Source organism: Malus domestica, chromosome 01, assembly GCF_042453785.1.
Source record: "Malus domestica chromosome 01, GDT2T_hap1".
NCBI classification, from domain to species: Eukaryota; Viridiplantae; Streptophyta; class Magnoliopsida; order Rosales; family Rosaceae; genus Malus; species Malus domestica.
In genome coordinates, this window is record NC_091661.1 from 23,753,652 (window position 1) to 23,778,939 (window position 25,288).

At 37.6% G+C, this 25,288-nt stretch overlaps 5 protein-coding genes, 1 long non-coding RNA gene and 3 other non-coding genes across 16 annotated transcripts; 6 read left to right on the forward strand and 3 right to left on the reverse strand.

The window, feature by feature from the left end:
• Positions 1 to 25: 25 nt before the first annotated feature.
• LOC103434280 (ATP synthase small subunit 6, mitochondrial-like) lies at positions 26 to 2,186 on the forward strand. The gene is made up of 3 exons (XM_008372618.4): positions 26 to 317; positions 464 to 509; positions 1,855 to 2,186. Exons 1-3 carry the CDS (start codon positions 197 to 199, stop codon positions 1,856 to 1,858), a joined length of 171 nt encoding a protein of 56 aa, XP_008370840.1. The 5' UTR covers positions 26 to 196; the 3' UTR covers positions 1,859 to 2,186.
• A 408-nt stretch (positions 2,187 to 2,594) lies between these two features.
• TRNAK-UUU (transfer RNA lysine (anticodon UUU)) lies at positions 2,595 to 2,667 on the forward strand. Its single transcript has one exon. It is a non-coding gene; the product is annotated as a tRNA-Lys (tRNA).
• A 47-nt stretch (positions 2,668 to 2,714) lies between these two features.
• LOC103434271 (methionine--tRNA ligase, chloroplastic/mitochondrial) lies at positions 2,715 to 7,286 on the forward strand. Its single transcript, XM_008372608.4, has 11 exons — positions 2,715 to 3,341; positions 3,524 to 3,673; positions 3,982 to 4,149; positions 4,435 to 4,559; positions 4,877 to 4,970; positions 5,339 to 5,437; positions 5,734 to 5,914; positions 6,016 to 6,131; positions 6,345 to 6,500; positions 6,733 to 6,861; positions 6,950 to 7,286. Exons 1-11 carry the CDS (start codon positions 2,907 to 2,909, stop codon positions 7,115 to 7,117), a joined length of 1,821 nt encoding a protein of 606 aa, XP_008370830.2. The 5' UTR covers positions 2,715 to 2,906; the 3' UTR covers positions 7,118 to 7,286.
• A 274-nt stretch (positions 7,287 to 7,560) lies between these two features.
• LOC103417739 (UDP-glucuronic acid decarboxylase 5) lies at positions 7,561 to 11,222 on the reverse strand. Of its 8 annotated transcripts, none has more exons than XM_008355898.4 (14): positions 10,957 to 11,222; positions 10,537 to 10,572; positions 10,276 to 10,368; positions 10,056 to 10,142; positions 9,853 to 9,940; positions 9,388 to 9,479; positions 9,218 to 9,282; positions 9,048 to 9,136; positions 8,778 to 8,855; positions 8,560 to 8,653; positions 8,373 to 8,439; positions 8,205 to 8,268; positions 8,079 to 8,119; positions 7,561 to 7,971 (listed from the first exon to the last, which is right to left on the reverse strand). In XM_008355898.4, exons 3-14 carry the CDS (start codon positions 10,354 to 10,356, stop codon positions 7,789 to 7,791), a joined length of 1,029 nt encoding a protein of 342 aa, XP_008354120.1. In that variant the 5' UTR covers positions 10,357 to 10,368; positions 10,537 to 10,572; positions 10,957 to 11,222; the 3' UTR covers positions 7,561 to 7,788. The 8 variants fall into 8 exon arrangements, with proteins under 8 accessions (XP_008354120.1, XP_008354123.1, XP_028956886.1 ...); XM_008355901.4 differs by having other exon boundaries at positions 10,276 to 10,365; positions 10,957 to 11,166; XM_029101053.2 differs by lacking the exon at positions 10,957 to 11,222 and adding an exon at positions 10,737 to 10,923.
• Positions 11,223 to 12,473: 1,251 nt separating this feature from the next.
• Positions 12,474 to 12,545, forward strand: TRNAH-GUG (transfer RNA histidin (anticodon GUG)). The gene has a single exon. It is a non-coding gene; the product is annotated as a tRNA-His (tRNA).
• A 2,202-nt stretch (positions 12,546 to 14,747) lies between these two features.
• On the forward strand, positions 14,748 to 17,252 carry LOC139194387 (uncharacterized). Its single transcript, XR_011579148.1, has 2 exons — positions 14,748 to 14,969; positions 16,986 to 17,252. It is a non-coding gene; the product is annotated as an uncharacterized lncRNA (long non-coding RNA).
• TRNAV-CAC (transfer RNA valine (anticodon CAC)) lies at positions 15,876 to 15,952 on the forward strand. Its single transcript has one exon. It is a non-coding gene; the product is annotated as a tRNA-Val (tRNA).
• A 360-nt stretch (positions 17,253 to 17,612) lies between the features above and the next one.
• Positions 17,613 to 19,457, reverse strand: LOC103434239 (CASP-like protein 4C2). The gene is made up of 3 exons (XM_008372563.4): positions 18,777 to 19,457; positions 18,303 to 18,438; positions 17,613 to 18,163 (listed from the first exon to the last, which is right to left on the reverse strand). Exons 1-3 carry the CDS (start codon positions 18,980 to 18,982, stop codon positions 17,942 to 17,944), a joined length of 564 nt encoding a protein of 187 aa, XP_008370785.1. The 5' UTR covers positions 18,983 to 19,457; the 3' UTR covers positions 17,613 to 17,941.
• Positions 19,458 to 21,612: 2,155 nt separating this feature from the next.
• Positions 21,613 to 25,276, reverse strand: LOC103406372 (ubiquitin-conjugating enzyme E2 7-like). Its single transcript, XM_008345362.4, has 6 exons — positions 25,146 to 25,276; positions 24,948 to 25,050; positions 24,193 to 24,290; positions 23,998 to 24,098; positions 22,635 to 22,712; positions 21,613 to 22,511 (listed from the first exon to the last, which is right to left on the reverse strand). The coding sequence occupies exons 1-6, from the start codon at positions 25,198 to 25,200 to the stop codon at positions 22,434 to 22,436; spliced, it is 513 nt and encodes a 170-aa protein (XP_008343584.2). The 5' UTR covers positions 25,201 to 25,276; the 3' UTR covers positions 21,613 to 22,433.
• Positions 25,277 to 25,288: the final 12 nt, after the last annotated feature.

A 25,288-nucleotide genomic window follows, 5' to 3' on the forward strand; every position in this document is an offset into this window, starting at 1 on the left:
TATTACGAATTAGTAAACGAGACGAAAAAAGTGAGAAATATTAACCAAAAACCCAAGCCTAAGGGGATATAAAAGTCATTTTGTCACACACCCCTATTAACCTTTGCCTTCGTACCAAAACAGCCGGTTTACAACCAGAGTTTGCGTTTCAGCTCCTTCCTGTTTGGTTTGAGAGAAAAGAAAGGAAAATCAAAAGATGCGAAAGTTCGATCCATGGCCGGTGTTTTTCAAGCGCGAGTGGAGACGGAACTGGCCGTTCCTGGTCGGTTTCGCCATCACCGGCACGCTCATCACCAAGTTCTCTCTGGGTCTCACCGGTACTCCATCTGATCCTTTCTATATCTATCTGTGAATATATACACATATATAGATATAAAGATATGTATGTATATTTGCATATGTAAATGCATTTCAGTAAGCTGGATTTTGTTTGGACTGATTTGGGGCTGTACAAATTTTGCAGAGGAGGACGCGAAGAATTCTCCGTTCGTGCAGAGGCATAAGAAGAAGTACGCATCTGAAACCCTAATATCTTGAAAAATTTCACCCTAACTTAAGTTTAGTATAATTAATTTCTCAATCAGTCATTGATCCAAAAATCTGGTAATCCCTGCTAGTTAATTTGTTATTTGTTTTTTCACTGATTTTCTCACTTGCTTGTATGTAATGTGGATTTTGAGAAGAAATGTGATTATTTAGTAATTGAGGTTGAATTTATGAACGACAATGTTTCGGTCAGCATTGATATTTCGTGGTTTTGGGCAATGTTTGGAAATTGAACTAAGTTTTTTGTTGTTCAATGAGTCATTCATGTTCACTTTAGCACAATGGATGAATGAATTCGGGACTGCTATTATATGAATCAAACGAAACTCGATAGAATATCGGGTCAGTATTTTTTCTTTTGTGAGTCTGCCCTTAGCAATGATTCATCAGCACAAAGTAGGGCGAGATGATGTATAAATTTGCTTGAGTTATATAATTAGCAGTGCTTGATTTCTATAAATGGTTTTCCTTTTGAGTTGGTCAATCGGTTCATAGTTGTTAATATCTTTCCGAGTTCTCATAGATAAATGTATAGATTTCATGATAGCAAAAGCAAGAAATCAAGTTTTGTTTAGTAGAAATAGGTTAGCTATCCGTTTACTCCCACACTATTGTCTTTGATGTGTGCTGGATAGTGGTTTGAGATAATGAGTCGTAGTGGATAGTTGCATTGAAGACTCTATTGGATTACTTTCGAACAATACGTATAGAGTGAGGCACCCCTCATTGTTGTTGATTGCATTGACTTACCAATAGCTCGCAGTCATCTGAAATGTCGTTCAAGAATCACGTGTTTTGTTAAAAAATTACCATCTCATTTGTCGCTGCCTTCAAACAGTATATTTGTGGCCAATAAACTGCACAGAGATGAGCTAGCTTGAGTGTGCATGCTTGAGTTGAACAAATCGGCTAAGCTTTGCTGCAGATTATGTATTATCAATCAACTCATAGTTTGTAGGAATTGAGTTGAGATCTTTTTTATAAAGGAAAACTAAGGAAAAAGACTTGAAAACTTTGAGTTTTAACAAAAATGACAAAATAAAGGGTAAAGTGAATAGTATCAGGATTGACTTTTTAGTGTAAAAATGTGATTTTTCGTTAAAGTAAACAGTGTCTGAAGCTTTTCGTTAAAGTTTCCTTTTTATAATGGTTATACGTTACCACCTGACTACACACAGAAGCAAGATCGCCTACGTGCTATTGTTATTGCGTTCCATTGATATTTATTTGCAAGGTTTTGTTTATCTGTATGTGATTGCCAAGGAAAGCTAGTTACTAATATTGCTCCCGTATTTGTTCTGCTTTCAGGTGACTTAGCCGGGCACCCAATGTAGGTCAGCACTTCAGTCGGCCAGACGACGAAAGGCGTTTAATAACTATTTTATCTTGGTTCTTTTCAACCTAGCACGGTTCATGATGGTGTACACATAAGTTTTTAGAACAAGTCGTTATGCTCTACAAGAAAACCCTGCGTGATTTGCTTTAGTTTGTTAAATGCACGCTGCTTTTCGACGGGGAAATTCGGTCTTTACGCCTTAATTACGACCTCAATTGTGTCCCCGATGTCTTGCTTGATTTTGGTTAAACTCTGTATGGTCTTGGTAATCACATTTGGATAAAATATAGCAAAGACTTTAGTACGGATGCTGATGAAATTTTAAATTTGTAGAATTCCTTATGGTTCGACCGGTAAAGTGTTACAGGTAACAACTCATTTGAAATCAATTATATTCAGGGTCTATGAGATTTTTCACCGATAATTCAAAATGATTTGCGGTGGACAAATTTAATAATGACTTCCATCGATTTTTTCCGGATAACCCAAAATAATTTACAGGAGACAAACAAAGTAATTTTGTAAAGTGAATTAACAAGTTGTCATTGAACGATTACAAACTTTAAGTGGGTCACAATTGCAATTTACCTGGAAATTAGTACTGAAACAACTATTTTGCCTTCTACTTTCTTTTCCGTCTTACGATTTTACCACCAAGTGAAGCAAATTAATCTGCTGGGATTAACATACGAACTAATAATCGAGCACAATGGCCGTCTTAGCTCAGCTGGTAGAGCGCGTGGCTTTTAACCACGTGGTCGTGGGTTCGATTCCCACAGACGGCGTCTCGTAGTTTATTATAATTTTACTTATTTATCCATCATAATTTTATTTTTCTCTTTATTTATTTTTTTTTAATTTTATAACAGTGATGAACCATGTCTGAATTCTGATTATCGCTGAGATTTTTGCTTCAAAATTTATCCACCTCACCTGCAACTCCAAACCCATAAACTCCGACGATGAACCGGGCCCACCTCACCTGACTAACCAATCCCTCCCCGAAGCGCTTCTTCACACAAAAATGGCGGCGGCGGCAGCAGCGGCGAGAATAAACCTCTTCTTAAACCCCACAAACCCCCTCAATTACAAAGCCACCGCCCATTTCAGAACCCACCTCCGCTTCCAAAGAAGAAGAACCAAAGCTACGTCTTTCTGCACCCGCGCCTCCGCTGCTCCCCGCCACGACGATGCATCGGGCGCCGGAGGCAGTGACCCTTTTGTCCTCACCACTCCGCTCTATTACGTGAACGCCCCTCCCCATTTGGGTAGCGCTTACACCACCATCGCCGCCGACGCCATTGCTCGCTTCCAGAGGCTTTTGGGTAAGAACGTCATTTTCGTCACCGGCACTGACGAGCACGGTGAGAAGATTGCCGCTGCCGCCGCTGCTAATGCAGCCGCCCCAGCTCAACACTGTGACCTCATTTCACAATCTTACATTTCGCTCTGGAAACAGGTCATTTTATTTACCCTCCATTGGAAATTTACCGCTTTGTTGGATTGGCGTTCAAATTACAGTTCTTTTTTTTTCTTTCTTTTTTTGTGATTGCAGTTAAAAATTTAGTAATTTTGTTGAATTGGTGTTCATATTACTGTGCTTTTTCACTTTTTGATTCCGGGTGTTTGTGGTGATTGCAGTTAGATATATCTTATGACAAGTTCATTCGGACTACCGACCCCAAGCATGAGGCAATTGTCAAGGAATTTTACTCCAGAGTTCTTGCCAATGGAGACATTTACAGGGCTGACTACGAGGGACTTTACTGTGTTAACTGTGAAGAGTATAAGGTCACTTTCTGCATCTGATTTCGATATGCCTTTTGTTTCACTAACCCTCAACTTAAACTGACTCAATTAAGCTTATTCGTAATGAAACTTTCTTCTGTTTAGATGGCATTTTTGATTACTTGTGTTTTTGGTAAAATGAAGTTGTGCATCCTTGTGCTAATTTGAAGAAGTTGGCGCAATTGCTCGAAGAATGAAAATTTGGCCATTTGAATACATTGTCTGCATATCTACTGAGCTGTTTTCTCTGGAGTGCTTCTGTTGTGTCTTTAGTTAATGGTCTGATTTCGTTAGTTGTAAATGTTGCACAGGATGAGAAAGAACTGCTTGAGAACAACTTTTGCCCTACGCACCTAAAGCCATGTGTTGCACGAAAAGAGGATAATTACTTTTTTGCATTGTCCAAGTATCAAAAATCGTTGGAAGAAACATTGGCAACAAATCAAGAATTTGTACAGCCTCCATTCCGTCTTAATGAGGTTAGAAACAAAGTACATTGGTTTACTTTATTTTGTTATTTTCTTTAGCTATGAAAATGCAAATGTAATTCAAATACCCACCATACAAGCCATTTGAGACGTCTTCTGCCTGCCGTGCCAATTACCGTTTCTTTATTTGTTTGTCACACTCCATCCTGCGAGTGCATATACAGTTATATTAGACTAATAGTTATTAGGGGGCGTGAAAAACTTAAATTGGGGTGCTGATAACGGTACTCGTATAGTTTTATAAGTAACTAATACATGTTTTACCTTTTCCTCAAGGTTCAAGGTTGGGTTAAAAGTGGCCTAAGAGACTTTTCCATTTCTCGAGCATTAGTGGATTGGGGCATCCCCGTTCCTAATGACAGCAAGCAGACAATATATGTTTGGTTTGATGCTCTACTGGGGTAAAGTTCTTTCTTCATCCTGTCCCCCTTCCCTTGTATGGCTCATAGTCATGGTATTTGTTAGGCTATGAGTACTCCTCCAGTATAGTCTGTTTTTATTTTGTCATATAAATCCAAATATATGGCTAACATAGATTGATAACTAAGTTCTCAGACAATTGTTTGTTTCTTAGTAAATAGAAGATTAGTACTAAACCTGTTTTATCTTGTCACTAGATGTTTCTTTAGAATCTTTACTTCTGGTTTCTCTATTGTTTTTTGTGAATGCTCACTAGACTATTTTTATTGGATATATATGTTTCAAAAAAAATTAACAGTTATATATCAGCACTATCAGAGGATATGGAGCAACCCAATTTGGAAAGAGCCGTCTCATCAGGGTGGCCTGCCTCACTACACTTGATTGGCAAGGTATGTTGATTTCTATACTTTGTAAATAAACTTGTTTGTTCACCTGTATGCTCCTTTTAATCAGCTAGTCTAATTAGTTTTATATCATTTGGTTAAACTTATGAATCTCAAACTTCCAAATGTTTGCATGAAGTGATACTATCTGTTCACTTTTAAACCCAACTAAGTGTTCCTGGGCAGAGGAGGAGATAACCTAGGATGGTACTCAAAATAAATATGCTCATTTTACATTCCCTCAATTCTTTGACTAGCTTCATGTTCTTTCCATTGACTGTTGTCAAAGGCACTAAAAGAAGTGTTTTATTCTTATTTCTGACTTTCATATAGTGGATTCTTTATTATAGTTGATATTTCGTATTCTTCTGCAGGATATTTTACGTTTCCATGCAGTTTACTGGCCAGCTATGCTTATGTCTGCGGGACTAGATCTTCCTAAGATGGTGTTTGGTCATGGATTCTTGACAAAGGTATTTGAGCCTAGTATATATTTATGGTTTCTTCTAAAACTAGATATATTTGTATTGGTATTACAAAAAGCCCAATTGTTTGTTGTGGATTTTTTTCAGGCCTCTTGATTATATCTTGTTAACCTTAGCTACATGCACTGAATTGACTCGTGAATTCTGCATTTAAAAGCATAATTACAGTGTACTGCATACAAGTTAAAACGATGACTGTAATAAATGCTAGTCCATTTTGAATTTTCATCTCATACATGTAATTTTATTTCATGCAGCAATGTTTTTTATTTTTTAAATTATAGGATGGTATGAAAATGGGGAAGTCGCTAGGGAATACGATTGAACCAAATGATTTGGTTCAGAAATTCGGGTCTGATGCAGTGAGGTACTTCTTCCTAAGAGAGGTGGAATTCGGAAATGATGGGGACTATTCAGAAGAACGTTTCATCAATATTGTCAATGCTCATCTTGCAAATTCAATTGGTATCTCTATTCATCGTGTCATTAAATTCTCTTTGGGTTAGTCATTGGTAGCGTCTTAGCATTTTTATAATCTTGAGAAATTAAGTTTCTATTCTTTGCAGGAAACCTGCTTAACCGTACCCTGGGACTTCTTAAGAAAAACTGCCAATCAACTTTGGCAGTTGATTCAAGTATTGCAGTTGAAGGAACTACATTCAAGGACACAGTGGAGAAATTGGTAAAAGTTTCATGACATTTCCAATACCATTGTTTTTTTTGAAGCATGTCAAATTAGGGGAATCACTTTATTCGAGGTGCTTTAGATTTGCAAGTCATTTAAACGATTTTGACATTGCGATTTGTTTGTATGGAATTCAGGACATCATTATCCTTTATATAACTGCTTGAGACCTTCTAACCTAGGTGTCCCAACTTTTCCATACTTTTATAGGTTGAAAAAGCTCGGGTTCATTATGGAGACCTCTCTCTGTCATCAGCTTGTGAGGCTGTGCTAGAGATCAGCCATACTGGAAATTTATACATGGATGAGCGTGCACCATGGTCACTCTTTAAGCAAGGGGGTGCTGCTTCTGAAGCTGCCGCGAAGGTTCTCATAACATACATAAATGCATAGGGTTGTCTGTTTGTCTTATTTAGCGTTTGCATATTTCCTTCAATAAGGAGGTCAATTCTTGACTCTCGATTCTACACTGCTGTCTAATCATACATATCAGCTGAACTCAAGTACTCGAATCAATATTCACGTCGATTCAAAGTTAACTTTGTAGTTGATGGCCAATACATATTGCCTTTTATTGAAAGCTGGAGTTTTCGCGCAGGACCTTGTGATAATACTAGAAACAATGAGGATTATAGCAATTGCATTATCACCTGTCACGCCGAGCTTAAGTTGGAGAATATATGGACAGCTTGGCTACTCAAAGGATCAGTTCGATGCTGCTACCTGGGTCTCTCTCAAACACTTCTATACATGTATGCAGGTCTGACTTCCCCAAACACTAGTTTTACGAACTAACTTGCACTTTTGTACTGCAGAGCGACACCAAGTGGGGCGGGCTAAAGAGTGGTCAGGTCATGGCGCAGCCTAAACCGATCTTTGCAAGGATTGAAAACCCAACGGAAGAAGAAAACGGGAAGGAAACACCTAAAAAGGCGGTAAAAAAGCAGAAGCTACCCCAAGACAAACGGGCAGTAGAAGCTTAAAGATTCATACTTGGAATGCCTTCTCTACCCCTCATGCCATTTTTAATTTTCGCATACAAATCGTGAAGGATCACGTATTGCTTTGTACCTTTTTTTCTCCAAGGATTACAATTACAAACTTTTTGTGTATGATCATATTATTTTTCAAATACGTGTAGTTTTCAATAAATCGTTTTATCTTTCAGATGTGCAAAAACTTATAGCCTTCTTGAAGTTGAAAAAAAAGAAGAAATTTGTATAGTTAAAGACGAGAAAAACTTTCATGGGTAGGGCTGACGTAGTATGGACACAACGGGTATTTGGAAACAACCGCACTATGCCATTCGTCAGCCCTACCCAAAATTTTCTCTGCATCATCCCACATAGTTCCACCTAATTTCTGCAGGGGGGAGAGGCAGGAACAAGAGGGGGAACCAACAACAAAGAAAAATGGAAGCTAAGTGTTATGGAAAAGGTAAAGCTTCTTGATATAAAACTCTCAAATACCATCCAAATTGTTCAAGTAAAACCGTCACAAAAACAAAATAGTAAAACCGTCACAAAAACAAAATAGTAAAACCACTTATTCTTCTACTTGAGAAACATATGGAATGGAGATGTATCACACGGTGGAGGCAAGCAAATCTACAAAAATGCGCCGCCACCCCTCACATTCTATGCTACACCGTCGACTAACTTTTGAGGACGCCAAGTCTTGCGCGGAAATCATCCTCCATGAGGGGAAGACCATCGCGCAACTTAACCTTTGGTTCCCATCCCAGCAGCTCCTTTGCTTTCGAGATGTCAGGCTTCCTCTGGCGAGGATCATCAGGTGTGTTTTCAACCATTATGATCTCTACCTTAGGATTGATAAGCTGCAAATCACATGATCAAGTAATCAGTTACCCGTATAAACTTCATGGTAATAAGCAGTTTGAAGACTATTGGAAGTTCGGGTTCTCGAGAAGGAATACAAACTTACCTCCTTGACATTCTCTGCAAGTTCAAGCATTGTAAATTCACCTGAAAATGGAAGTGTTAATAGCGTCCACGAAATAATGCTACAAAGCTAAATTGCCTCCCTGTTACTCAGACTTCGAATATTAACCTGGATTGCCAATGTTGATCGGTCCGGTGTTGTCTCCTTGCATAAGTCGAATGAGGCCATCAACCTTCAGAATTAAAATGTAGGATTAATTTGTTGTATAAACACCAGATGGAGACCAAAATTAATTGTCTGCATGAACATGAAGTAAAATAATAAAATCGTCCTTACCATGTCAGACACATAGCAGAAACTCCGTGTCTGAGTCCCAGGCGCTTGAACAGTCAAGGGATCATTACTACAGAAATAGGCACAAATATTTAAGCATTACATCGGCAGTGCAAGCAACGTGAAAACTCCACTGGTTGTGAGCCTCTGATAGGTGTAGAGGACCAAAGTAATGTTCAGTAGCACTTACCGGATAGCTTGGGCGATGAAATTACTGACAACACGACCATCATCAATATTCATGCGAGGCCCATAAGTGTTGAAGATCCTAGCAATCCTTATCTCTGTGAAGGACCGTTATTTAGCAAGAGAACAAAGGAAAACAAGTTGAAGCAATACATTTCTCAACAAATGATCTCAAACAAAAAGGAAGCATCAAAGGAATAGAAAAAGGAAAGGAGAGCGGACCTATGCCATGCTGCCTGTGATAATCAAACATCAAGGTTTCAGCAACTCGCTTTCCCTCATCATAGCAACTCCTAACTCCTGTTATATGTTTACAAACACAAGCAATTAATATGCGCCATGACTCTCGAGTTAGTACAATTGAATGTTTCCATTACAGAAATCGTTTAAAATAGTTGTAAAGAGGGCAATGAGAAAACATAGATCACAATATGTCTCCGGATAAAGAAGATTACAATTGATGAGACAAAACTCTAATAGACAAAGGCATACCGATGGGATTCACATTTCCCCAGTAGCTCTCAGTCTGAGGGTGGATAAGAGGATCTCCGTACACCTCGGAAGTAGATGTAAGCAAAATCCTGAATCAATTTCATAACATGAGAAAAGAAAAAGACATTGGAAGATGGATAAATCAAAGAAGACATAATGACAGTCTCAACCTTGCTCCGACTCGCTTGGCAAGTCCCAGCATGTTCAATGTACCGATCACATTTGTCTTTATTGTCTGTTACAGAAGAAGGTATTTCGCCACTGTAATCTTAGTTCCCGCTAACACTATCTTCGATTCTTCACTTTTTCTCAAATACACATGAAACACTGTTAGACATACCTTTACAGGATTGTGCTTGTAGAAGATTGGAGAAGCAGGACAGGCAAGATGGTATATTTGATCAACCTCAATTAGCAGAGGCTCTGTGACATCTGCACGAAAGAAAAGAAAAAAATATTACCAATTAAACAAAGTAAAGATAATTACGAAATCTAAACTTGTTTATACGTCTACAATAGGACATTGTTTAAGCATAATGAGTTACAAAAGTACTAAATTATGCCAATATGAAGAAAAATATTTTTTTTAAATACAGAAAAAAACACAAAGATAAGAAACAAAACACCAGTACTTATCAAATGGATTGCATGTGCTGGGCTAATTTAGTGTTTGTTCGTTCTTGACAAAACGAGACATGCGGCACTGTGATTCTTTAACACTATAATGCAGACACACACGCACGCGCGCACACACAAGAAGCTTCATTTTGTTTCTCATACTGAATACACAGATTAAAAGACATACCATGACGAATGAGTTCAAATCTTGGATGACCGATCCATTTCTTCAGGTTGTCCTTGGAGCCAGTGAAGTAATTATCCGCAACAATCACCTAAAAACAAAACACCATAATTAATCATATCATATCAAATATGTTGGAACAACATAAACACTCCGACTGTTTCCAACGTAAATTCCAACTCTTTTTATAGACAATAGAATCCCACCTCATTCTTTTCGTTTTCCATCAATTTGTCCACTAGGTGAGAGCCGATAAATCCGGCTCCTCCAGTAACCAAAATTCTCATATTGGCCTGCCATCAGATGAATCAAATCTTGAATATACGAACATTGTCACGAAAAACACCACTAATCGTGGTAGATCAGTAACTCTACAGAAAAAAACAGTCGAAAACAACAACGAAACCAAACGGGTAGATATGCTACCTGGAAAAACTTGGCATTTCTCAAAGGAGAGGGGCTTGGAGGTGGCTTTGGAGTACTTTGCTTATCCCCATTTGTAGCCATCTGTTAAAACTTCTGCACCACAAACAATTAAAACTTCCACATTTCAGATCAAATTCACAACACACCAACATATTCAGATTCGAAAACGAAATCGAAACTTGACAGGCAAAATTTAACATCCAAAAACCATAATTCAAAAGAAAAATTCACAAACTTAACAACAAATCAAGCTCAGATCACCTGGATTCTGAGAGCAAAAATTCCCAATTCTTCAAGCTGTTAATATTAAGTGAAAGTGCGGTTTGAGATAATGTGAGATAGCATTTATATACAGAATGCAATGGTGTGAAAATTAATTAAAAACAAACAAACAAATAAACAAATATTTAGAATTAATCACCAAAAAAGGAAAATTATTTTAATTTAGCACCAAACTCTACCAACTGGAGAGAGAGAGAGAGAGAGAGAGATGAGAGGATGCTTCAAAAACAATCAAAGTAGGTAGTCATCGAAAGCATTCTCCAAAACTAGAACCCCACAACTATTATTCCCAGATCTGCAAAATCCAAATCTCACACAAACCCAACAAATATTTTCACCCCAACAAATCAAAAAATACCCAAAAACAATAAATGGGTGGTAAAAATCGATGTAAAATACCTCAGAAAAATAGAAAAAGACTGGAGCTTTTCTCTTTGTCAGTGAAGCGGAAGGAACCTCAAAGGTGTGAAATTTTTTGTTTTTGATGTTTATTATTTCCTAGACTGCATCGAAGATGAAGACATACATTGTGATTTGTTGTGTTTGTGTTCGAGTGGTCGCCGAAATTCGCGGTTTTTCGGAAGATTTTTGGAAATTGCAGAAATCACTGCATGCCACGTCACCGGGAAGTAGGATGCTTTCCATGGATAAATTTTTTATTGGATAGGAAACCAAGTAGTACTTCAGTTTTAATAAAAATAATAGAAAATTTTTATTTTTTAAGTTATTAACTTTTTAGCATATATATCTCATCATTTATATAATGACATATGATGTATCATCCAGTGTATCGATCACACTGAAAAATCTCTCATTTCCATGTTTCCTACTCTGCCCTCACCTCTTTACATTCGGTTCAGGTGTGACGAGACACATGATACAGGCGGGAGGAACCAATGATTAACTACCATGTCACGAAATTCAACGACTCTGATTTTGTCCATCAATATAAATCGAATATTATTTTTTTTAGAAAAACCTTGAGCTTTTCTTTTTGTACCAAAGGCTTATTCTACTAATCTGAAATAGACTTTTTGGTCTAAAGTACTTTAAGGTTTTTGGTTTTGTCACTAGATTTTTACTCGATGATTACTTTTATTTTTTTTTCTTTTAAAAGAATACTAGCTAGTGGCTTCGACGTGTTACCATCGGTTGCGAGAAAACTCACATAAACATTTCATTATCTTTATGATCATCATCGTATGATTCATCAGCCAACTCTTAATAGACTTGGAAAGCTTTGTCGATACGCTACTCCTAACCAAGTCAAGCTAATCTTTTACCCAATCGAACCATGAATGAAAAAAAAAAAAAAACATAAGATTGTAAATTGATATTCAAAAAGAAATTGCACACCCCTATTTTTACTGATTTTTATTACTTTTTATTGGCTTATTATTTTTGTAAATTGTTAATTTAAGATTGGGAGGGGTTATCATAGTGTCCGTGGTGTGTGAAACATGTGATTCCTGCTCTGTTTGATGAGGTAGATAGAAGTACAATGAGAGTAAGAATTTAATATGCCACGTCGGATAGAGATAAAACTGCAAGGGTTAAAGTGACGTACAGGAAAAGTCCCTGGGTGTTCGGAAGAATAATTCTCTTTTTCTTCCATTCTTTCTCATTCTTTTTTATATTCATTAAATAATTACGATTAAATCACGTTAATTTTTTATATTAATTTTTATACAAAGACAATAAGATAAAAAGAAGAGTGAAATGAAAGAGAGAAGGAGATGCGAAAAGAAAATGAAAGAATCCTACTCCTCAAAAAAGTAATCCTCTGTGTCAGATTCAACGCTTGATTAGCTTGCAATCGTTCTTCATCGGACGACCAAAACAATTGATCAAAAATAAAAGACGACCAAAACTAGTTTTCTACCAAATACATTTGTTTTGCAGAAACAGACAACCTAGTGGCTGTAGTTTAGTGGTAAGAATTCCACGTTGTGGCCGTGGAGACCTGGGCTCGAATCCCAGCAGCCACACTCTAGTTTTAAGTTTTTATTTTACCAATATTTATGGTTTCTCAAAAGGAGTAAAATTCTCTCTTCTATTTTTCCCTTCCTTTTTCTCTCATCCTCTTTGAACGATCACGGTTAAGCCACGTTAATATCTTATATTAATTTTATATCGAAAGATAAAGACAAAATAGATAATGTGAGAGGAGGAGAGAGAATCCTAGTCATTCTTGAAAACCATATGAGAGAAGGGTATTTCTATTCACACACACGTTTTTTATCTCTTTCACACTTTTGTTAATTTTTACTCATTGATCTTTTTCAATTTAGTTGATCCGACAAACGAGAATTAAGAAGGGAATTTTAACGAAAAGCACCCGGTACTGTTCACTTTAACGAAAAACCACATTTTTACACTAAAAAGTCAATCATGGTACTATTCACTTTACCCTTTATCTTATCCTTATCATTAAAACTCAAAGTTTTCAAGCCCTTTTCATTAGTTTTCCTAATTAAGAATGGTGTGTGAAAAGTAAAAATCCATCAAGATGTCAAACGGTAACAGACATGAAAAAGAAGTTTAAGCTGACATGGTCGTTAAATTTTTCTAGGTACCCGGTACACCAAACAGCTGGTGTTCCCTACAAATGAACACCTGACACTTGGCCTGGGTTCCATCTTTTTGACACGTTGCCATTTGAGTTATCATCTTCCTATTTAATTCGTAAATTTTCTGGAAAATAAATTCAAATAAAAACAAAAAAAAAGTTAATTAAAAAAATTGAACCCATATTTTCTCTTGGAGTCTTCGACTTCCGGCCCTACCCCAACCTATCTCTGCCTTCCCATCAATCCTTTCTCTTTCTATCTCCTTCTCCCTCCCTTACATCGGAGAATGACACTATAAACTGGTGTCGACCACCCATGGGCTTTGATCAGAGTCAACGATAGTAGATTTGAAAGTTGGAGTTGTCATCGATCATCCTTGAGCTCCATGACGAGGTATGAATGGAAGAAGAGAAAGGGAAGAGTACGAGGGAGGGAATTAATGGGGTGTCACCGGTGAAATTATCACTATCGATGGAGGTGGGTCGTTGTCGAAAGTTCATGGTGGTGCATAGTGGGTGGTTGCTGTGAGTTATTGGCAGGGATGAATGATATTTCCGAGTTTCTGATTCACTTTTGGGCATTGTGATCGACAAATTGGGTTTAGTTTTTGTTTAATTGATTTTCTTAAAAACTAAATCAGACAGATTCTTTAATGGGAAACATGGCATCTTCCGATTGGATGGGTACACCGACTGTTCATGGTGATGTGGGTTCTTGTCACCCCAAAAAGTTTCTCGACATGGACAAAGAGATGTTAAATTTGAAGTTGCCTTCAAATTTGATTTTTGCTATTTTCAAATACATTCCACTTACCTTACCTTAAATGTTAGTATATGTAAGTATTATTTTATTATTTTTAAACCAACACCAACTCAATTATTATTATTTTTGTTTAAAAAAACATAAATGAAGCAATAAATCGTGGCATACCGAGTGAAAGAAAAATATTGACAATATGTCAAATTACCAAGTCAGCCATCAAATTTAAATTTAATGTTTTGATTTTCACGTCTCTTTTGGAGATACTCTTATGTCAAGGAGAACTTATTTTCTTTTCATTAATTAAAACATTTCATATAATTATGAAAGTTTCAATATAGTTCCTTATCAATGCCATTAATCAAAATAAATCCTTCTAGACAATAACTCACAAATGAATCTTTCAAGGGATTATGCAAGTTTCCGTACCTGATACCTATCGAATTAATTTCAGTACAAAAGAAGGTGGCTTCAATTGTATCTAACATGGGTGAAAAAAAAAATTGTATCTAACATTCAGTAATACATGTTTACTGTTTGATTTCATTTTCATAACTTTTTGGATCTTTGTTACTAATATTTTTCTTTCTTTTAAAAGGATGATAACTGGTGGCAAACCACGATCATCCATTACTATCAAGCAGAAAGGCTAAGGAGAATTTCATCATGTCTCTGACCACAATCAAGCCGACTCACTAGTTCAGAGCATCGAACTTGAAACCTCTCACATTATTTTTGTTTATTGGAGAGTAGCAGAGTGCGCCATTACCACTAGACCACTTATAGTGGTTTTTGTTATTAATATTACATACAACTTAATACTAGGCATTGACGAAGAACAGTTACAAAATTTAACCATAAACAACATTCAAACTTCAATAAAAGAAAGAAAACCGTAGAAACATTTTTCAACGGCCTACATTGTAGAAAATTGACTTATTTTGCTGTTTCGGGTCGGAACGAAATGGCGAATAAAAGGCGGTTCTTCTTGCTCCACTTCACTATCGTTTCTTTTCGTTTTGACATTGATCACCTCCTCGCTGCTGCTTCTGGCGTTTTCGCATTCGATCTTCGCCGTTGAAGGTACCGTCTATCTTTCTCTCCAATGCAGATCATAGATGTAACGTTTCTGACGGTTTCCGCTTTTTGGATCGTAATTATTTTCGAGCATGTATTCTGCAATCGCGATTCGTCTGTGTTTGTCGGTGTAAAAACCCTAGACGTTTGGTGTTCCTTTTTGGGGCTTTTAGATCTAGGTCCCAAAATACATATGATTTTTAGGAGTGAGTTAAGTTATCTAATTACATGTTTTTATTTATTTTATACTCATTTTATATTTTTTTTAAATATTAAAAATCAATTAAAATCTTCTAATATTATGCATTTTTCAACTCCAAAAAATCTAATTAATATCTTATAAAAAAAAACTAATATACTAACATAAATTATTCACAAAACGTTCTACCTTAATTCAAGTAACAAATATATGAATGTATATTACACTTGTAAGCGAGATATGAAACCTAATTAAAAGGTAGGGAAAAAACATAATATACCTACAAGTAAGATACATTAATCTGTGACACGTTGATTATAAAAAAGAATCTGTCATATAGATACATAAAATTAATTAACTTGTGATATAGGTTGATTATAAAAATTAAAAATAAAATCTATAAATGGGGTTTAAAGCAGGAGGTAGAACAAGAAATAACAAAAATAAATAAATAAAAAGAAATAATCAAAGAAATAATTAGGAAGAAATTTGATTTTTATGATAAATCTCATCATTGAATAGATAATTATTGATAATAAAATAATTAAATTTAAAGAATTTGACTTATTTTTATAAATTGGACTATTCCTACTATTGGTTAAAAAAATTGAACTTATATCAAGTTTTTCCTTATTTTTTTAATCCCATCTTTTTCTGCTTGAGAATTGTATTTGTAGAAAAACCGTTTGCTTTGAGCTGAATAAATACGTGATGATCGCATAGCGGAGCGGATATTGCATTAGACTCACGATCTAAAGGTCGTGGGTTCGAATCCCACTGCGATAGTTCACCCCTTATGCATTTCCCAATTTCTGTTTTTTTTTCTTTCTTTTCTCCCTCTCTGTGAAGGGTTTTGGATACTGGGTAGAAAAATTGGACAAAGACATTGCTAATTACTGCTGACAAGTGACATAACTCTCTGTGATTCGTATACTTTCGAGGATCGGAGATTACGGTAGTGCCTATATTTTAAGGAAATGGAAGATAAAATGTTTGATATGAGATTCTAGTTGCCAGTGCCACCAAATTATTCTGGATATGGATAATGTCACATTGAAAATATGCTTTAGCTCCATCAACAACGATGCCACAGCAGTAAGGTATCCGGAGACAGCGGTACTCTGGACGTGTTGATGCTCGTTAAAGAGAAAAGATCGCGTGAATGTCAACCGAGGATGGGCGGGGTTTCGTGGATCTTACGTGCCATTTCTAAGCTGGACACGGAGGGGTTTTGTGGTCGGGATCAGTTACGACTGTAGGAATCCACTCTGCATGGAATTATTCAAACGTGTAACATATACAAGGATAATACAGGAGAGGATATGATTGGATTTATTCTCGAAAAAGAAACCCGATAGAGGAATGTATTCCCGGTGATCGAAGATGCTTCTGCTCGTCGTGGTCTGAGGTTTCTGCGAAGCAAAGTCCCCTTCGTACCCTATCAAGGTTTGTATATCTTTGTGTAAATGGGCGTTAGTAGATTCATATGAATCGTATCCATAGTCCATACACACACGGTTAACACGTTCCTAACCTTGTGTTTGTAGTTCTGGCGGTGTACATGTCACCAAAGCATCGGAGTTTATGTTTTTCCGGTTGACTATACTGTATTTTTGGCGGTCATGATTTGTTGTGGAATTCGTGGAAATTCTCTGTTTGTTACAGCGCTATTAGACGGCGTTTGCGTGCAATATCTGTAGATTATTGGTGTATTTGTGTGCAATAGATTGTGCTGTAAAGCGTGAAAATGTGCATTGAAGGAATAATACGACACTTTGTGGTGTGAGAGACTAATTCATTCGATTCTATTTGTTTTCCGACAGATGATTGACGATGAAGGCCTGGAGATTTATGCCAACTTACTTGGCATGTTCATATTTTTTCTACTCATTGTTTATCATTACGTGACGGCCAACCCGAACTACGAGGGCAACTGAATACCTGAGTTGTGTGTGTGTGTTTATGGAGAGGCCGTATGGCACCCCCAGAAGAAAACATAGATGATACAATGTAGCATTTCAATTTTGTTAGTATACCTAAGGCCTTCAATTTGGTACATTTTGGTGGTTGCAATGGTTGAGTTCAAGTGAGTTTTGTAGAGTCTACCTCTCGTGGTAGGACTTTTAAGACACAATATGTTAAATTGTTGACTAATTTTAATTGATTTAGTCCGGACCGAGTCATCAAACATGCATGTGGTTAGCCCGACGTAGTATCTGCACGTTGTAAGTTGTTAATGCAAAGAACAGTAAGAACTTGTGTAGCGAAATACATCAATGACTCGTAGTCACCCAAACAAAGATTCTTGTGCAGTGAAATTCGTGTCATGCCACTCGTTGCCCTTTTGCGTGTGCTACGAGAGCTTCTTTTACTCCAGCATTTCTCCACTAAGACGTTCACAACTATTGGTTGGCCATAAAAATTAGTTTTTTGACGATGTTTCGTAGAAATTCGTAAAACCGATCAAATTTTTTGATAAATTCCAACATAACTTGTAACTATAGCTTTGCACATTGAAAGAATGCTAAGCAGAAATTAAGTAGTAGTTAGCAATGCATAAAGAATTCATGATTCTCCTATACACAATACGTCGTCGTCACGCAAACAAACACACACACACAATGAAAAATAAGCTACATCCGAAGGGCCCACACCTCTTATCTCCATCACATCATCAGTCAATCCCGTCTGAAAATCAGAGTACGGCCGCACAGTAAAACCTCAGCACCTCCACCTACCAAATATTCCCTCCGTTTCTTCTCTCTGTCTCTGTCTCTGTCTAAAGATGAAAACGAGATCCCTTGATGATGAAGCAGGCGATCCGAAAGCCCGAGAGGAGAGATGAGAAGCCCAGGAACAGGAACCCCACAAAGCCCAAAGCGATTGCGATGTCCACCTGTATGCAGAACGCGTTCCACGCCTTACACGTGTCCATCCCTTTTAAAACCCTCGCCAACGCCGTTCCCGCCGAGTCTGCAGACAGCAACAGGTACGCGAACGCCTACACGATCGCGCCTCTCTCGTTAATCCTTTTTCTTTAATTTACACTAATTAATTAATTTTAAGCTTAACCGTATTTTTAAAAGTTAATTAAAATAGTTAGAGAGAGAGAGGGGGGGAAGAGTGAGAAAATGGAGGACCTGGTCGTGGCCGAAGTCGAACCAGAGCTGGACGACCTCGGCGAAGAGAGTGGATTCTCTGGAAATTTCCCAGACGGAAGCCACCATTTCGAAGAGAGAGTAGAGCGCCACTATTGCATTCGCTCCCACTACGAATCTGTTCTTTCCAATTTGACCCAATCAGTTTCTCTGGTGGAAAATATCTGGCTGTTTGGTTACTCAGAAAGTGCAGGAAAATCGAACCAAAAACAAATTCCAATTGTTTGCTTGTTTTTTATTTTTTGGTCAAACAATTGTTTCCTTGATTTAGAGGACGAATTAAAGTTAAAAGTTTCAACTTTGAAGGAAATTTCGAAAATTAAGCCGAATAGCGCCATAATTTTAAAAAAAATTCAAACTTTTTTCGTAATTTCGAACTCCACTGCATTTTCTCAGCGACCAAACAAACAGAGCGAAATTTAGGAAGAAAATTGGAGGTAAGAGTGAAATTGGTACCTGAAGGCGTCGAAGTGGTACCAGCGGGGGGAGTTGGCGGCGGCACGAGAGGTGGAGAGCATGAAGACGAAGGAAGCGAGGGAGGAGCTGAAGGAGGCGAATCGGAAGACGAGGATGAGGTAGTTGAAGCGCCTCAGCTTCCGGAGCGAGACGGTGGAGTGGAAGGGATTGTCGCCGCCGTTGCGGTGAGGCTGAGGAGAGCGCATGGCGGCTGTGTTGGGGTTGATTTGCCGGGTTGCTGGTGCTGCTGGAGGAGGAGAGTGGGAGGTTTTTGAGAGGGCGAAATCATGAGGGGAAGAAGTTGGTGGTGGTGAGGAGAGGAGTCACGGGTGGAGAAAGGCTATGAGTGAAAAGAGAGGATAAAAAATGAGTGGGAAAGTTTGTGAGAGAGAGAGAGAGAGAGAAAGCTAAGAAAAGCTAAAAAGGATGTGTTTGAGAGAGAGAGAGAGGGAGAGAGAGAGAGAGAGAGAGAGGAGGAGAGAGAGAGAGAGAGGAGGAGAGAGAGAGGAGCAGGGAGACATGAGAGACAGGAAGCAGAAGGAGGAAGGAGGGAGGCAGGAAGAGTGTGTGGGTGGGGTAGTGGTGTAATGTGGGGGGCTTTCAAGCTTTGCTTTTACTTTCCCTCTATTCTTTGTTTCCTCTTTTCTCTCCTTTTTGGTTTTACTTTTCTTCATAACTATCCTTTTGGTTTTGGGGTCTCCATCCATACTTAATAATATAGATACTTTGTTACGGGAATGTCTCGTGTCAGTAAAATAAAGATATGTGAGTTTTTTTTTATACACGTCTTTATTTATTTAAAATGAGATACATCATGCTGTGTAACAGGGTACATATAGAGTAGGATTTACCTACTATCCTCATAAATCGTTGTGTTTAGTATCTAAAGTCAATTACACGAGGCTTGTTTGAGGTTGTTTTTGTAAGAAACATTTTTACTCAAGGCACTTAGAAAAACATTCGAATTTGTTTATTCAAGAAGCACTTGGAAAATGTAGTCAGAAAGTAGTTTTTGAATGTCAGAAACTCATTTAACCATGCAAAAAGATTAGAATGGATGACAATGCGTAATTAAATTGAGATCATATCACAACCTATCGCCTCTAAAGGAGATTTTTTTTTTTCATCGCGAGATATGAGTCGTTAGTCGATTTTTACATTAATTCAGAGAATATAATCTTCCCAGCCTGCTGCAACCAATATTTTTACAGTTTCACGTACAAATATTTTCAAATCAAACCAATTCCAATCCTTCCTTCATCATTGTGGCATGCAATTGCAACCAGAAAACCTAAAGACATCCATGGAAATCCCGTGACCATCTTTAAATTCGAGACAGACACCATTTTTCACATGATTTTTTTTCTTTCTCCATACCATCTATCATCTAGAGGTCGCACTTGGTGCGATGGCAAGTGTCTTCGCCCATAAGCGGTAGGTCTCGGGTTCGAGACTTGGGAGCAGCCTCTCCATAAATGGGGGTAAGGCTAGCCGACATTCACCTCTCCCAGACCCTGCGTAAAGCGGGAGCCTTGTGCACTGGGTACGACCTTTATACAATCTATCATCTGTCACCACCACTCAGGTGTCGTCTCTCACATTCTTCCCCTTGTCAAGAAATATGTGATTCCATATCTCTCAGGCTGCATGGTTATTATGAAGGAGGGTTCTCTCCCCTTCTAATCTCTCTCCCTTTTTCACCCCTCTTACTTGAACGGTTATGGTTAAATCACGTCAATATCTTATATTAATTTTTTTTTATAGAGACAATAAGACAAAAAATAAAGTGTGAGAAGAAAGGAGGGAAGAAGATGAGAATAGAAGCGGAGAGAATCCTACTCCGATTATTTTGCGAGTAATTGTTCGTTCGCTTTTAGATACAAGCATGGGAATGACATGGTATTATAAGTGACAGACTGGCAAACCTTCTTGCCACATCAATTAAGATTTTGTCTTACTTTGTTTATATAGGTCACTGAAAAGAAAGATATAAGGCCATCTACAGCTAAGGGCATAGACTTTAAAAAAAAAGGACGAACCTAAGCCAACAAGGCTCACTGCTTTGCGAGGGTTAGGGGAACGTCAATCGTATGCAGCCATACTTTTGTTATGCATAGAAACTATGTTCCACAACTTGAACCCGTAACTTTTTAGTCACAAAGAAGAAACTTTTTCATTGCACCTCCCTGCTTTGCCAAGGCTATTTCTGTTGCGCCAAGGGCTATAGACTACTTTTAGCTAAAATTTGCGAAATATCCATCTCTAGTCAAAGATCACAATGAATCTGCTAAAAAGAATCGAATTTAGCCAAAGATTGGCCCTTGGCAGGCCCTTACATGTGCATCACAAGTTAAGATATAAAGATTTGGTCCTGCATCGTTGGAGATGAAAAAGTTTAACCTTAAGAATTATGTAGAACTTAATTTTTGAAGAGCTAAAATGTAACCGAGAAATATATTTAGCCTTCATAATTGAAGATGGCCTAAGAAAAACGGAAGAGGCATGAAACTCTTACTCGTCATGACTTGTTGAGTATAGCATTTGTTCAAATTCGATTGTTATTTCTCAACAACTTCATATGTTTTTATCTATTTTTGTGTCAACACATCAACAACTGCTTTTGATTTTAACAGTCTTCAAATATTTGTCAATGCTCATCATTTCCAATGGTCCACATTCAGGTAAAGTTTTCAAAGACGTATCGGCTGAGAGATCCATCCCTGATGGCAATATCACAATACGACATGTAAGTTTCTCTTCACATGACATATAATTGACACGGAACGTCACAATGAGTACTTGTATCATGAAAGTTGGTCGGTGGGGATTCCAAAACTCACATTGAAAACCGTTCACTTGTTCATTCAATCTCAATCATGATTTCATATTGGCTTTCCAAACAAAGTTACTTTTTTTTCCTACCGGAAAATATGTAAATGTAACAAACAGTTTGAGACTTCCAAAACAAAAACAAAAAGACTAAATTGCTAATTTGCCCTTGAACGATCACTTGACTTTCAATTTCCCCCCTGAACTTTTTAATTAGAAAATTAAGGATTTAAACTTTTTTTTTTTTGGCCGATTTCCCCTCTACTGTTAATTTTTCATATATTTCATCCAAATTAACGTTAACTCGTATCATATGTACACCACGTGACTCTCCTTTGTGGACAAAAGCATCACTTCGCTAGACCTTTAGACACAAAAGCTATAGAAGCACACATATTTGCATAGGTTTATATTTTCGAAATCTAAGGTTTTCAATTATTTTAAAGAATGAAGCGACCGAACTACCCTTACATGTTGTGCACATGCTTCTATTTAACAGAAATTTGGATGGAATGAATGAAAAATTAACAGCAGGAGGCAAATCGGCCAAAAAAATTAGTTTTAAGTCCTTAATTTTCCAATTAAAATGTTCATGAGGCAAATCAAAAGTTAGGTGATAGTTTAGGGGGCAAATCGGCAGTTTACTCAAACAAAAACAAACACAAAAACCAAAAACAGACCCTCAAAGACGGAACCTGAACCCAGTTGCTAGCAACAGCAGTTTCATCGGACGCAAGCACGGTCTTGTTGCAAACAGCTCCATTTCCTCAAACAGAACAAACAGAAGTATATCTGGCTGCATGATATCTATCTGTTTATGTAATGAACTCATAACATTTCTTGAGACTTTCTGACACACCGCCCTACTCTCTTCCGGAACTCCTCCCTACTTTCTCTCCATTGTTTCTGCAAGCACGCGTAATTAACATTGAACTCCAATGTCCAATCCAAAGTAGTGTCAAACAAATAATACTCAAAAGAACTGATCATGGAATCAAAACATAAAGACAATGAAAATACAACACGTACTGCAGCATCGACATTCGCAGGAGATTCATCATTAGGACTTGAAAGCATTGAGATTATACTCAAAACAATGCTCTCAACCTGCAGAAAAACAAAAAATTTGTCAGTAGATCCTCAACAATACGAACACGCTAACTACGTTCATATAATAGTATGGATGCATAAAATATTAAACAAAATGCCTGGGATGTGTGTAAACCAGAACCAAAACTAACAATTTACATTCGATAACATAGCACATCCACAACCGTCTCCAGTTAAAGACATCCGTCAGAGTCATATATAAACAAACATTTTACGAGTTCACCACAACTTTCAGTATGTACCCTATATTTAGGGCACAACTTCACCATCACTTCTCCAACAACAATAGAAGTAAAACTTGTGGTTTCCTACAGCCATTCCAAAGTCAGCGTCACAGATCTTCAACTTGCAACAAGCCCACTTTTCAAACAACCGATTCCATTGCCTTGTAAAAGACGGAGTTGGTCCCGACATCAGTGCCAACTTTTCCATAAGCACCTAAAACACTAAGTAGAGACAACTTGAAGATTAAATCACAACTCTCTTCACTTGAGCACTCCCGATTGAAACATACAGAAAGTTCAGATATGTACTGTATCATCAACTCTCAAGATTTTGTCACTATACTGCAAGCTTGTCTCGTCTCATACGGTTCCTCCTCAAGACAAAGGAACAGGAAGCAAACAAACATGAGGTTCATGGTGCTAAGCTGCTAGCACATACAATAATGACTAATGATTAGGACTTTGCCAATCGAGCGATGCACTAGTTTCCAATGCATCATGCAGGTAAAAAAAAAATGTACTGCACAATATAATAACAAACCCGAACCCAACTCAAGCAATCTTTGTCTAAACTAGAGTTGTGCTAGGGTTTAGGAACAAGCACCTCAATACTGGCTTAGGATGAGACCCACAGGGCTATTGTACAATTCAGTCCTGTGACGATCTCATTTCAATCCTTACAGTTAGCCACCACCAAGTTGCACTGCCAATTATAACTGCCATCAGATAATCAGTGTATTAATGACACACACAAACTTGATCAGTTACATATCTGTAACTCTCCAAGTTTCGACTCTTTATCCAGAAACAACATGTCATCCAAACACGCACAGCCTTCCAATATTTCATTGTTATATACTTGAAACAGAAAGGGGAAACCACACTACAAAATCCGCTAAGTAATTGATCCGGTGCTTATAACCACACAATGGTAATACAGTTGCAACTTGCAAGCCAACACTGAACACTAAAATCTTTAGGATTATGGCTACAACTAAACAAGTGAACCCATCAAATCACAGAACAATAATATAGTAAATAGACAAATAAGTACATACTGTATGGACTGGATTCCAGCGCTCAGTTGCAAGCTCGTAGCCATTTGGATCGTCACCAGGGGGATGAAGAATTGAAATACAAACCTTTCCATCGGCGTAAACTGCAAAAAACATGGAAGCTTGATCACGATGAACTAAAGGCGGAAAAGAAATATGCAAAAGTTACTTCAGAAACAATATACAGAAGACAGTCACCATTGGGGTGCCACATCTCTGAGGTAAATCTCACGACAGGAGGGTTGCACGGATAATCCTCGGGGAAACTCATGATGGCATTAAAGAAACCGCCCTCACTACAACAAATAAAGTATAATGAACCAGGTCAACTAAAGAATTCGGTTCCCCAAAAATAATCCGAAATCCTTTCTTGTCTTCGCTATCGAAACAATGCAATAATTAGCTTCTAGTAACATCTGCCGAACACTGAAAAATCAAACGACACTTAATCCAATCATGTCAAAATCAAACAAACATTTGAAACCCTTTTTCGTCTTCATTATCTAAAGAACGCATTAAATTAGCTTCTAGTAACATCTGCCGAACACCGAGAAATCAAACAACACTTAATCCCATCATGTTCAAATCAAATAAAACATCCGAACCCCTTTTTCATCTTCACTATCTAAAGAAGGTATTAATTAGCTTCTAGTAACATCCGCCGAACACCAAAAAAGCAAACAACACTTGATCCAATCATGTTCAAATCAAAAGTTTCATGCTTTAGGCCAAGCCGTAAACTAATCATCACAGTAAAAGATATGAACTTTGTAACCAATTCCATCAAATAATCAGAACCCAAAACTAAACACATGAATTCAAACAAACCCTTATAGTCGTATCAAAAGAAAAACCTGTTAAAAGAACACACACATGCACCAAAACAAAAGACATAAACTGAATTTCGATAAAAACCATGTTTCAAAGAACGGGAATGACATCGAATAACATACTAGAAAGTATCGGGTGGGCCAATAATCGTGACACTCCATTCGAAGATGTTGGCTTCGTTCACCAAACCGGCTGAGAATCCATCAACTGGGTTTTTGCAGAGATCTACATAAATATTCAGAGAAAAAATAAATAAAACAGAGTAAAATATTTAAACAAACGAGAACAGAAATATATATGGATTGAGGTTAAGGTGTAACCTTTGAGTTGCTTTTGGAGGAGGAGGCTGGCTTGGGAAGCAGGAGTCGTAGCCATGGACAACGCAGAGAGAGAGAGAGAGAGAGAGAGAGAGAGAGAGAGAGAGAGAAGATTTTGGGTTGGATTTTTATAGATAAAGGTGTGG